Raw genomic sequence first — 11,819 nt, forward strand, 5'->3', positions numbered from 1 at the left:
AATCTGGCGAGATAAACTTTAGCAGCTTTTTTTAGCTACTTTTAGCCATTTATAATCTAAACAGAAGAGCTAATGGTGGTAATTGAAACTAAACTTTAGCACTTTAATTCATATAGCTAAAGTTTAGCAGTAAGCTAAAGTTTATCCCGTGAGATTGAAACGAGGCCTTGTTCGAGTCTCGCAGAGCATCATTATCCTCTCCCTCAATCTTTGTCACAGCGCATTTCATCACTGTTCGGCAGTGCTGTCACCGCTAGCAACTGCAGTGTGTGAGTTCACAGCTCAGTGAGCAGCTCCTGAGGCTCTCGGAGTTGAAAGGTGACGATTTCACTAGTATGCTAGAGTAGATCAAGCACCCTTTTGTTCAATCCTTCGCTCAAATCGGATCCTTTTCCTGCTATCCTTTTCACCCTTCCAAATCGACCAAGAAAGCTCATCCAGTTTTGGGGGGGATCACCTATTTTGGAGTCACCTTGCCGTCGTCATCAGCCAATTTACTCACACACCTGACGGCCTGCATGCCATCAATGCTCGCTCCCCTCCCCTGATGACTGAGGTGTTTATCATGTGAGAGCCTCTCCGTTTTGGCGTCACAGGAAACCCGCTCTCATGGTCCACTGCTGGTGGAGTTCGGCTGGAGTTCATTTATTCCCAATATTTCAGCTTCGGCTTTTGGAGGTCCACAAATTCTCGAGTTGTTGGGAAAATCGGGCTGGCCTCTTATTAGAGCCCTTTTGGCCCTTGCTCCTCTTTCCAGCAGAGGTTTCAACTTCTCTTTCCCCCCTGAGGTTTCGTGAGCGCAGCAGTAAGGTTTCTGAAACTGTTCTTGGAGGTTTGCTCTCGCCGGTTTCCACTGTCCCTGCTTTATCTGCCTGGGACGGCTCCAAGATCTGAGCTTGGGGGCGTTCTTGGTGCAAAGCGGAGCAATCCACCAAACCGCCCCGGGATTTGGAGCTGGAATAATCCTTCCATGGGTTCCCGGTCCGGCTGTGGAGCGGCGATGGCGGCGGCCGCGGCCGCGGTGTTGGTTTCTTGGCTGTGCTTCGCGGCGGCCGGCGTCGGCGCGATAGGGGCGAACTGGGGCACGCAGGCGAGCCACCCGCTGCCGCCGGAGACGGTGGTGCGGATGCTCAAGGACAATGGGTTCCAGAAGGTCAAGCTGTTCGACGCCGAGGAGGGCACCATGAGCGCCCTCAGGAAGAGCGGGCTGGAGGTGATGGTCGGCATCCCCAACGACTTGCTGTCCACGATGGCCACCAGCATGAAGGCCGCGGAGAAGTGGGTCGACACCAACGTCTCCAGCTACCTCAACGACGGCGTCAGCATCAGGTATCTGCTTCTGCATATTAGTGCTGCTTCTCATTGCCGTTAGTGCTGTTCAGTTCAGCTCACTCAAGGTACTGATGCTTGGTAGTGGTAGCTAGGGTTGATTGTACTGTGGAATCTCAGTTCTGATAGACCTAGGATGAGCCGTGTGCCTAGAATATTGGGGAAATACGACGATTTTCAAGCTACCCTCGTTTTGTCGTGATTGCTGGCAAATGACTGAAGCTCATATCTAGTTAAATGTTTGACTTGGAAAGTAGTTATGCATGATCATTCTTCATAACGACAAGCGGTCGGCATTCTTCGTGTCTCATTTAGTACATTTGCACACGCGCTCTAGTTCGGATATAACGGTTGCCGTTTCTGGTTCCACATGTTGTGCAAATTCTGGTTCCACATGTTGTGCTTTGCACGCCTGCTTGGGCGCTTCTGTCGTTGTCCGCATGCGACAAACGGCTGGCGTATTTGTTCCATCCCTAAATACGACGATTTTCAAGCTACCCTCGTTTTGTCTTGATTGCTGGCAAATGACTGAAGCTCATATCTAGTTAAATGTTTGACTTGGAAAGTAGTTATGCATCATCATTCTCCATAACGACAAGCGGTCGGCATTCTTCGTGTCTCATTTAGTACATTTGCACACACGCTCTAGTTCGGATATAACGGTTGCCGTTTCTGGTTCCACATGTTGTGCAAATTCTGGTTCCACATGTTGTGCTTTGCACGCCTGCTTGGGCGCTTCTGTCGTTGTTCGCATGCGACAAACGGCTGGCGTATTTGTTCCATCCCTAAATCGGGAGTTGCGCGTTTCATTAATCTGTGCACACACTACCAGATCAGTGCTTGCACCAATTTGAAGAATCTAGTTTGACAATAGTTCTGTTATGCATGTAAGGCATGCTTCTTTGTTATATGGAAATCTGAATTGTCTTGTAAGTTTTCACTGATCACTGCAACTGTAGTGGTGCTTGGCTGCACCAGAATCATGTCACCATGACCAGATTTATGGGTTATGTTTTGAACAAAGATTTTAGCTATCAACGTGCCAATCATTTTTACGTTTTGGACGTTCCTTTTTATTCTCAGAAAACACAATGTTTTTGAAAGGGATGCATTCAAATCGAAATGAACCTGATCCATGAAAGTGCTTAGGAGTATTCGGTGACTTCTCAATATGCTTTAAATAGGTGGACCTTACACTGGAGGAAATACATTCATTTTGGCTGGTCCTACTTATTTGTGTTCCTTATTTGAATGGAGCATAGTTGTCCCCACATGTATAATTTAATTAATTTACCTCGTCTTTATCGTGTCACTACTCTAAAGGGCGTACCCAGTGTCGTAGGCTTCCCGCACTGTGCGGGGTCTGGGGAAGGGTATCTTTAAGCGCCAAGCCTTACCCGCATAATATGCAGAGGCTGGGGCTCGAACCCGGGACCTTCCGGTTACAGACGGTAGGCTCTACCGCTGCACCAGGCCCGCCCTTCATCGTGTCACTACTCTATGCCTCATATTTCTTTTCCCACTGGGCCGCGTCATGGAATGCTTGATAGGTGTATGACCTATTCACATGGTACTACTATAGAAGTTGGAAGGTTCAATTTTATCGAAGAAATGTTGAACACCATGTCTAGTTATAGTAGGAAAACCTTTTTTTTTCAAAGAACATAATTGATTTTTCTAATGTCAAGAGTATATATTTGACCATCTGTAACTCAATTTGTGTAACAAATTAGTCCTAGCTAGATATTATTTGTTGCCCTTCTCTATATCTATTTATAAAATAATCTTTGCACGTGCATCCACCATTCGACTACCAAACTGGCAGTGCCTTTTTAAAAATACTTAGACAGCTAAATAGCACATGCCCTGAAAAAATTCTATGCATCTAGCACCAGCTCATTGTATACCATGATGCAAAGCTTTATTTTCTTAATCACTAAGTCAGTAAGCAGAACATGTAACAGACGCAATGGTCACTTTGTTGTTGCTGGCCTCCCGTAGCTTATAGCTTATCGGTTCATTGATACTCTTTTCCATCAGTTATGTTATGTAGAGCAGAGACGTACCAAGCTTTCATATATTCTATTTTGAGCCTCCAAATGCTGATTTAATTTAACACTTTTGTTGCGTGAAGTTCTGCCGTGGTTGTTAAGTACACCCTTGCAGTTTTACGTAAAACTATAGCACTAACACTTCCATTTAATCTGAATCGGGCACCTTTAGTTTTACCTCTAACGTCCGCTGCCTGCTTTATGAGTTGTGGGAACACGTATCAGCATTTCATTTGAACTAGCATGGCATGCCATTTCCATTTGCACATCATGTAGTAAATGAAATATGAATATTCAATATAGTACTTTGCTTCATGTTCTGCATGATGCTGTGGCCTCACCTCTTTATTTGCGCTATTGCGTTGTTATATCAGGTATGTTGCAGTCGGGAATGAGCCTTTCTTGGAGACATACAACGGAAGCTTCCTGCAGTCCACTTTCCCCGCCATCAGGAACATACAAGGCGCGCTCATAAAAGCCGGCCTGGGCAACCAAGTCAAGGTGACATGCCCTCTCAACGCCGATGTCTACTCCTCGACGACCTCCAAGCCTTCCGACGGGGACTTCCGCACGGACATCCACGACCTGATGCTCACCATAGTGAAGTTCCTGAGCGACAACGGCGGTGCCTTCACCGTCAACATCTACCCGTTCATAAGCCTCTACATCGACCCGAACTTCCCCGTGGACTACGCCTTCTTCGAGGGGGCCTCGTCGCCGATTGTGGACGGCTCCTTCACCTACAGCAACATGTTCGACGCGAACCACGACACGCTGATATGGGCGCTGAAGAAGAACGGGTTCGGGAACCTGCCCGTGATCGTCGGCGAGATCGGGTGGCCGACGGACGGCGACCGGAACGCCAACGCCCAGATGGCGCAGCGCTTCAACCAGGGCTTCATGACCCACATCGCCTCCGGGCGGGGCACGCCGATGCGGCCCGGACCCGTCGACGCCTACCTGTTCAGCCTGATCGACGAGGACGACAAGAGCATCCAGCCAGGGAACTTCGAGCGGCACTGGGGCATCTTCACCTACGACGGCCTGCCCAAGTACCAGCTGAACCTGGGGACGTCGAACGCGGGCGGCGGTCTCGTGAGAGCCAAGGGCGTGAAGTACCTCGAGAGGAAGTGGTGCGTGCTGAAGCCTTCTGTGAACCTCAACGACCCGAAGCTCGCCGACAACGTGGGATACGCGTGCTCCATGGCGGACTGCACCAGCCTTGGCTACAAGACGTCGTGCGGGATGCTGGACATCCGCGGCAACGTCTCGTACGCGTTCAACAACTACTTCCAGAAGAACGACCAGGACGACGTGGCCTGCGGGTTCCAGGGCCTCGCGACGACCACGGGCCAGGACCCCAGCACCGGGACCTGCAGGTTCGGGGTCATGATCGAGGTCGACTCCGCCTTCTCGTGGAGGCTGCAGGGGCTTGGGAGCAACCTCCTCCTGTTCCTCCTGCTTGGGGTTCTCCAGCTATCCCTGTCCTTCTCTTAGACGCAGAGGTTCTGCGAGGGATGGGTGGGGTGGCAGTGAGCGCATAAACAGTCTGACAACAGCTTGAGGATATTAGATGTGTGTTGTCAGTGCCATTCATTTAGAAACTCTTTCCTCTATGACCCCTCCGCCCCTCTTTTCCTTTTCTTCTCTTTGGCGAGGAAACCGCAGACCGCGGTTTCAGGCGTTCTTGATTGATTGTTGCTGTTAGCTTTGATCCGTCAGTTCCGTTGCGGCGACAGCGACGAATGATGCATTGAGATTGAGCCGTCCACTGGGCCTCTGCAACTTGGGCGAGCTCTGCTCAGGTTTCTCAGCAAATATCTGGGCCTCTAGGGATGCTGCGCCTTGACTGACCAGGAACAGGGGGGCACCTAGATCTCATCTCATGGTGTAGAAACAGACAGCCCTTTGCTGAATCATTCATTAGCAACGAAAAAAACGCGGGGCCACGAGCATGAGCATCTCGCACGTCGATAAGTCAAACCGCTTGCGCATGGGCTGCCTGGTTGGTGGGTTGCTGTCGTTTCGGAATCTGAACTGATTAGGAGTAGCCGAGTAGGAGACAAGTCACACCCGTGTGGCCGTGCGTCCGTCCCCGTCGTTTTCGACGACGACGGCGGCTTCTCCTGGCTCGTCGCGTTCGTGCTGTCCCCCGACGGTGACGCGCCGAGTTCTTGCTCGGTTCAGACCAGCTGCGCAGCGGACGCGTCAAGCTCGATCCAAAATTGCGCAGAGGCGTCACGCCGATTCAGGAGCAAAGCGCACGAACACGAAGGTCAGCTCGGACCTGTGTACTACGTCTGGAACCGCACCACACGGTTGCTCGGCAAGTACATGTACATGCAGCGCTGATGAGGAGCACACGGAGGAGGAAGTGGCTCCGGCGCAACGCGCGGCCAACAGCGGAGAGCACACGGGTACAAATACACCCTTAAAAAAATTCAAATCTATAAATTTAATTAAAATTTCATCCTATAAGGATCTCTTTAGAAATAAATCTTTAAGCATGTACAAAATAAATGTGCCGCTTAAAATTTGCTGGAGCTCTATCACTCCTCAGACTGTCAGCAATGGCATGTGGTACAAGTGTACAACTCCCCCCTCAGACTGACTGCAGCGCTCCCCCCTTCCCCTCCCCTCCCCTAACTGTACACGAAATAGGGGATACTGTTCACCCCTTGAGGCCGCAGCGCTCGCCGCTACCCGCCCCCCTCCGCCGCGACACTCTTCTCTCTCACGCCAGATGCAGGGCGTCACTGTGCACTCCCCTTTGCCTGCTTCACGCGGAAGACTCCGCCCGCGCCACCGACCGGAACCTTCGCGCTCGTCTTCCCTCCCGTTCGAGGCGTCTGCGATTCGGCGATTTCCGGCGAGGCGGCGGCGATTCCTCCGCGGGAAGGTTGCGCCCGCGCCGGTCCCCGTCGGATCTTTGGAAGACGAAGTGGAGGTGCTGAGCAACCAGCTCCGGTCGCGACCGAAGACGAAGCGGCCGCAAATCCGACTCCGTCGAGGTTCGTCGCGAGCGCTTGCTTCGTTTGCCGCTCCGACCATCGACGCCTTCCTCGGATCCGAAAATCTTCGCTTCGATTCCTCTTCTGTGCGCCCAAATCTTCGGATCTTCAGGTACGCCCTTCGACTCCTATTGTTTCTGTTCTTCTTGCGCACATCTTTGATGAAGTAATTACTACACCAATCGACTAATCCTTTCAACCGTAATTGATTTCATCCGACAACACCCGATTATTCCCCAGTTCAAAACACTCCACGGATCTGGTGTGCCTTTTAGGGTTACACATTTCTACCGTACTAACCCGCTGAATATCCTCCATATTAACTTCAAGGAATGGTAGTGCAAAGTATTACGGCCTAATGGCCTGCAGATTGCATTAATTTGTAATCCCTACACTACGGATTTACTTCGCTAGTGCCTAAAAGTATCAAGTCTTCTGCGAATTAATTTTTGATCCCCACTGAGCACAACAACAGCTCATTTTACTAAAGTACCAGAAAAATTCATCGTAAGGTCAGGCAAAATGTGTTACCTTACCCAACCAAGGGTAATGTTTATTGTTTATTAAACTTCTTAAAACTGTCATGAACATATCAGAGGGTCCATTACTTCCTTAGTTAGTATGAATGATGTTCATTATAATTGTTAGGTGTATGTCGTCCCTTATTGTATTCCTCTACTTCATCCCAAATTTTTTGGCACCCTTGTATACGACTAGAGGATACATAAATATTGTGGACCTTGATATAGTTGGTTTGTATATTGTTATAACAACTACTTTATGTTTTGTTGTAGTAATGTGTACAACCCTCACCTTTTTCACAAAATCTGTCCATCAACATTTTGTTTTCTTCAGCAACTTATGGTATGACCACACAGTTCTTTATTATGTACATTATGTTTATGCTTCCATCGAGTACATTGCTTGTTTTATTGTATCCTTCAATGTTTTCTACAACCCTCACATTAAAGTAATGTTTGTGCATACATGGAGTGCATTGCTTGTTTTTTTGTATCCTTCAAAGTTTTCTACAACCCTGACATTAAAGTTTTGTTTCTGCTTTACATGCAGTGCATTGCTTGTATATTCTGTCCATGAACTAATGATACAACAAGAATATTTATAAGTCAATAGGCAGCTATGACAAACATCTATATACCCTAGTACTCATTTTTATTTAATTGTCATTGCCACACGTTGCCCTTACGAGTCATAACATTTTCTGTGTTATACTTCACTAAATATGTTATGTTCCTTGCTGCTATATGACTGCTACATTTGAAATAATTACATGTCACAGGCAACATAATTGTTAATGGTTTTGGGAAGTATTAAATTCGTATAGCCTTAATGCTATATAAGGAAATGCACGTGTTTGTTCATATATTATTCTTTGCAGCACAGTTCCGAATGGCATCCTCGAAAGAAGATACCATGAAGTCTTTGGTTAAAGTACTTGTCGACTGTGCCGAGGATGCCACAAAATCCCTTCGTGGATTAGTAGATCATGCATTAGACCACATGCATGACGAAGAGATATTAGCTAGAACCCTCTTCGCCATGAAAGAAAAACTTGATTTGCTTCACCAAGATGCCTTAGAGGCTAAAGTCCAAGCTTTTCCTGAAATTGCTAAGTACGAGGGGGATGACATAAGTGTTGAACCGACATCTCCTTCGACCCCTCCAACAGTTACTGAACCATCTGTCGACGAAGAGGAGTTCTACTGCCCGGATGTGAGTGACGAGTGGTACTTCAGCGACTCAGATAGGTCAACTCGTAATAGCTATTGGAATATTTATTAGCTTCATGTATGCCACCATTAGAAGCAGGATAGGCTTTTGAACATCCAAGTACTCGGGGTGTCCTACTTGTCATGTTGTCGAACTAGTCCTGTGATGTATGCCTAAGTCTCAATGCTACCTCGTCACCTTAAGTTATTATGATGTTAAGATCGTTGTAGTATGTGAACTATGTTGACTCTTAAATGTTCTAATGCTGCTGGTCCTCCTGAATAAGTTCATGACATGATTCTATTATTATTATCGTTGTTCATATGCTTTTTCTGATGTTTATGTACCTCGTTTTGTCGATTGGCTTCACTTTATAACATATGACTAAATGTGTGCCATCTCCACATATCCTAGCATGGACCCTGCCAACAATGCGACATCGTCGCAGGCGATGTCAAATCCCTCAAATGCCCAGCAATTTCCACCCCCACCCCCTTTATGGCCAACGGGCTACATGCACCAGAATCTAGTCGATTGCAACATCATGGGAAACATTAATTTTCCTAGTCCTGGTCAAGGTCCAACTACAATGTGGGCTCCAATTCAGCCAGGGAATACTAGTTCCCAATCTACCATGATCCCTGCTTCGCAATCTGCACTCTATTGGAATCACTACATGAATTTTGTGAGGAACCCTCTTGGTTCAGTTGGAGTGAGTCCATACACAGATTCTTATCCTGCATCACATACAAGTACACCGTTGCAGGGTTCGAACACTATACCTCAATTGCCTGTACACTTAGAGTCAGATGCTGAACACAGTGTTCAGGACATCAATAGTCCTGGGAAAAATGCACCTCCTGTTCAAAAGCAAAAGAAATCCAAGGAACAAAACTTTACAGCACCAGAAGACATACTCCTTTGTACTACATGGTTGCAAATAAGTAGTGACCCTATTGTCCATACTGGACAAAGGAGGGAGGGTCTTTGGGCCAGAATTGAAAAAAGGTACAATGAACAAAGGGGGGAATTTCCTTGTAGACTTAACAGAGCACTTAGCAGCAGATGGGACAAGATCAGGGCTGATGTCAGTAAATTCTCTGGATACTACGCTAGAGTCCTCAGAGAGAAACAAAGTGGTCTAAGTGACGAGGATAAGGTACGACTATTGAAACGATGATTTTATGTACTACAAGTTTCTGTTTTTGGAGTAATTATATTTGAAATTCCAATTTTGCAGACATCGAAGGTAGCTACTTTGTTCGCTCATGAGGAGAACAAGCCATTCCATTATATGCACTGCTGGCATCAATTGAAGGGGGAACCGAAATGGGAGAGCATATGTCAAGGACATTCGTTTAGAGGATTACATGCAAGATCAATACCATCTTCGGGGTGTCCATCAGTGGAAGCACCTGAGACTGACAGTGGGTCCGCTGGGTTGACAGGAAAAAGGCCCCGTGGGCGTGATTACAGTAAAGCTGAGAGAAAGAAAGGTGCATCTTCTTCGTCTCCTGAATACTTAAGCCGATTACAAAAAATTACTGAAAAACAAATACAGAGGTCCATAGAAAAGGAGGAAAAAAAGAAAAGAGCACTGAAGAAGACAGGGAGATACAGAAGAAGAGATTGGAATTGGAAGCCCAAAAGTTAAGCATTCGACAAAGGGAACTCAAACTTGAAGAACTCGAATCGGCAAACAAACGTTTGCAGATGCTTCTGTCGACAAACGAAGAAGATGTTGATCCTGAAGTTTGGATTATCATGAAGGAACAGAAAAAAATTGCAACAGTTTATATTTACTTTTGAGGCATCCTGAACGGTTCTGTTACATGTGCGCGAGAGTGCTGTTGAGACTTGTTGAGACTATTTACCTTAGTTCGTTTAAGAAACTGTATTTTCGAGAACACTATTTGTTTGGTCGAACCAGTGTATGTTAAGTTGTTTGCTGTTGTATTAGACAATAATGAACTCGGATGTGATAAATGTTTGAACAATATTTGTGCCTATTGAATGGTATGTTATATATTGTACAACAAAACATGAATTCTGATGTTCAGGTGTAGGTGCTTGCCATAATCGAAGTATGTGAACACATATGAACTCAAACTTGATAAACTTTGCTAATTTATTCGAATACTTAGTAATAGGAAATGACATTACAAGTACTGAATATAAGTGCGAACTTAACAGCTACGACACATAATTGTTACATACTTCCACGGCGAGCCCATAAATGCTCGACAAGATCATTTTGCAGTGAGCACGATCTTTCTTGGCGACGTAGATCAAAGTGGTTAATAACCCATTCGGCCCGACCTTCCCCTATAATTTGAGATGATTCAATCCTAGAAGAGTTGTCTCCGAAATCAATGTTTGCAGCAAAGGGCCCTTCATCTTCGACGATCATGTTGTGCATGATGATGCAAGTCGTCATTATCTCTGTCAAACGATTACGATCCCAACCATAAGCTGGTCCACGGAGCACCGCCCACCGGGCTTGAAGAACTCCAAATGCACGCTCAATATCCTTTCGGCAACTTTCCTGCATCTGAGTGAAATAGACTTTCTTTTCCTCGTATGGGTGTCGGATTGCTTTCACAAAAGTAGGCCAGTTGGGGTAAATACCATCAGCTAGGTAATAACCGAAGTTGTACGCATGACCATTAACTGTGTAATTGACAGGTGGCATACGACCAGAAGTCATAGGGTCAAATACTGGGGATCGGTGGAGCACGTTAACGTCATTGTTTGTCCCAGGCATGCCAAAAAAAGCATGCCAAATCCATAGATCATACGATGCAACTGCTTCAAGTATCATCGATGCCCTACCATTTCGCCCACAAAATTGACCTCGCCAAGCCGTTGGACAGTTCCTCCACTCCCAGTGCATGCAATCAATGGAACCCAACATGCCAGGAAAACCCCGAGACTCACTATTATGCATGATGCGAGTAATGTCATCTTGAGTTGGAGTGCGTAAATACCAGGCACTAAAACATGCAATGATTGCGCGACAAAAATGATGAAGGCATTCCCTAGCGGTTGATTCCCAATTTGAATATACTCGTCTACCGCATCAGAAGGTAACCCATAAGCAAGTATCCGCATTGCCGCACAAACTTTTTGTAATGGTCCTAGTCCGGGCATACCAGTTGCGTCAAATCTTTGTGTAAAGTAAATATCGTGCTATTGAAGACCTTGCAGAATGCGGAGAAACAAAGGCCTACTCATGCGGAACCTAAAACAAATTGCAGTGGAAAAGTGTGAAAAGTTGAACAAATCATAACCTATGACAAATTTATGAAGTGCGTACCTTCTACGAAACACATGGGGTGGATACACTGGGTTAGCGGCGAAGTAGTGATGTTGGATGAGGTTTTCTCCCGCGAAATGATCTCTGTGAATGACACGGCGGGGTAGATGAAAGGGAATTAGGCTTACACCTAGTCCCTAATTAATTTTGGTGGTTGAATTGCCCAACACAAATATTTGGACTAACTAGTTTACTCTAGTGCATAAGTTATACAGGTGCTAAAGGTTCACACTTAGCCAATAAAAAGACAAAGTATTGGGTTCAACCAAAGAGCAAAGGGGCAACCGAAGGCACCTCTGGTCTGGCGCACCGGACTGTTCGGTGTGCCATCGGACATGTCCGGTGCACCAGAGGACTCCGACTTCGAACCCGTCACCTTCG

The 11,819-nt window shown here is 46.6% G+C and overlaps 1 protein-coding gene across 1 annotated transcript; it reads left to right on the forward strand.

The window, feature by feature from the left end:
• The first annotated feature begins 285 nt into the window (after positions 1 to 285).
• On the forward strand, positions 286 to 4,994 carry LOC100284665 (glucan endo-1,3-beta-glucosidase 6). The gene is made up of 2 exons (NM_001157560.2): positions 286 to 1,329; positions 3,755 to 4,994. The coding sequence occupies exons 1-2, from the start codon at positions 971 to 973 to the stop codon at positions 4,875 to 4,877; spliced, it is 1,482 nt and encodes a 493-aa protein (NP_001151032.1). The 5' UTR covers positions 286 to 970; the 3' UTR covers positions 4,878 to 4,994.
• Positions 4,995 to 11,819: the final 6,825 nt, after the last annotated feature.

The sequence above is a fragment of the Zea mays genome, chromosome 5 (genome assembly GCF_902167145.1).
Source record: "Zea mays cultivar B73 chromosome 5, Zm-B73-REFERENCE-NAM-5.0, whole genome shotgun sequence".
Lineage (NCBI taxonomy): Eukaryota > Viridiplantae > Streptophyta > Magnoliopsida > Poales > Poaceae > Zea > Zea mays.

Excerpts from the sequence above, each read along its gene's own strand:
- LOC100284665 (NM_001157560.2), top strand. The coding sequence starts at position 971 with ATGGGTTCCCGGTCCGGCTGTGGAGCGGCGATGGCGGCGGCCGCGGCC. Across the intron at positions 1,330-3,754 it reads AACGACGGCGTCAGCATCAG|GTATGTTGCAGTCGGGAATG; the intron begins GTATCTGCTTCT and ends TTGTTATATCAG.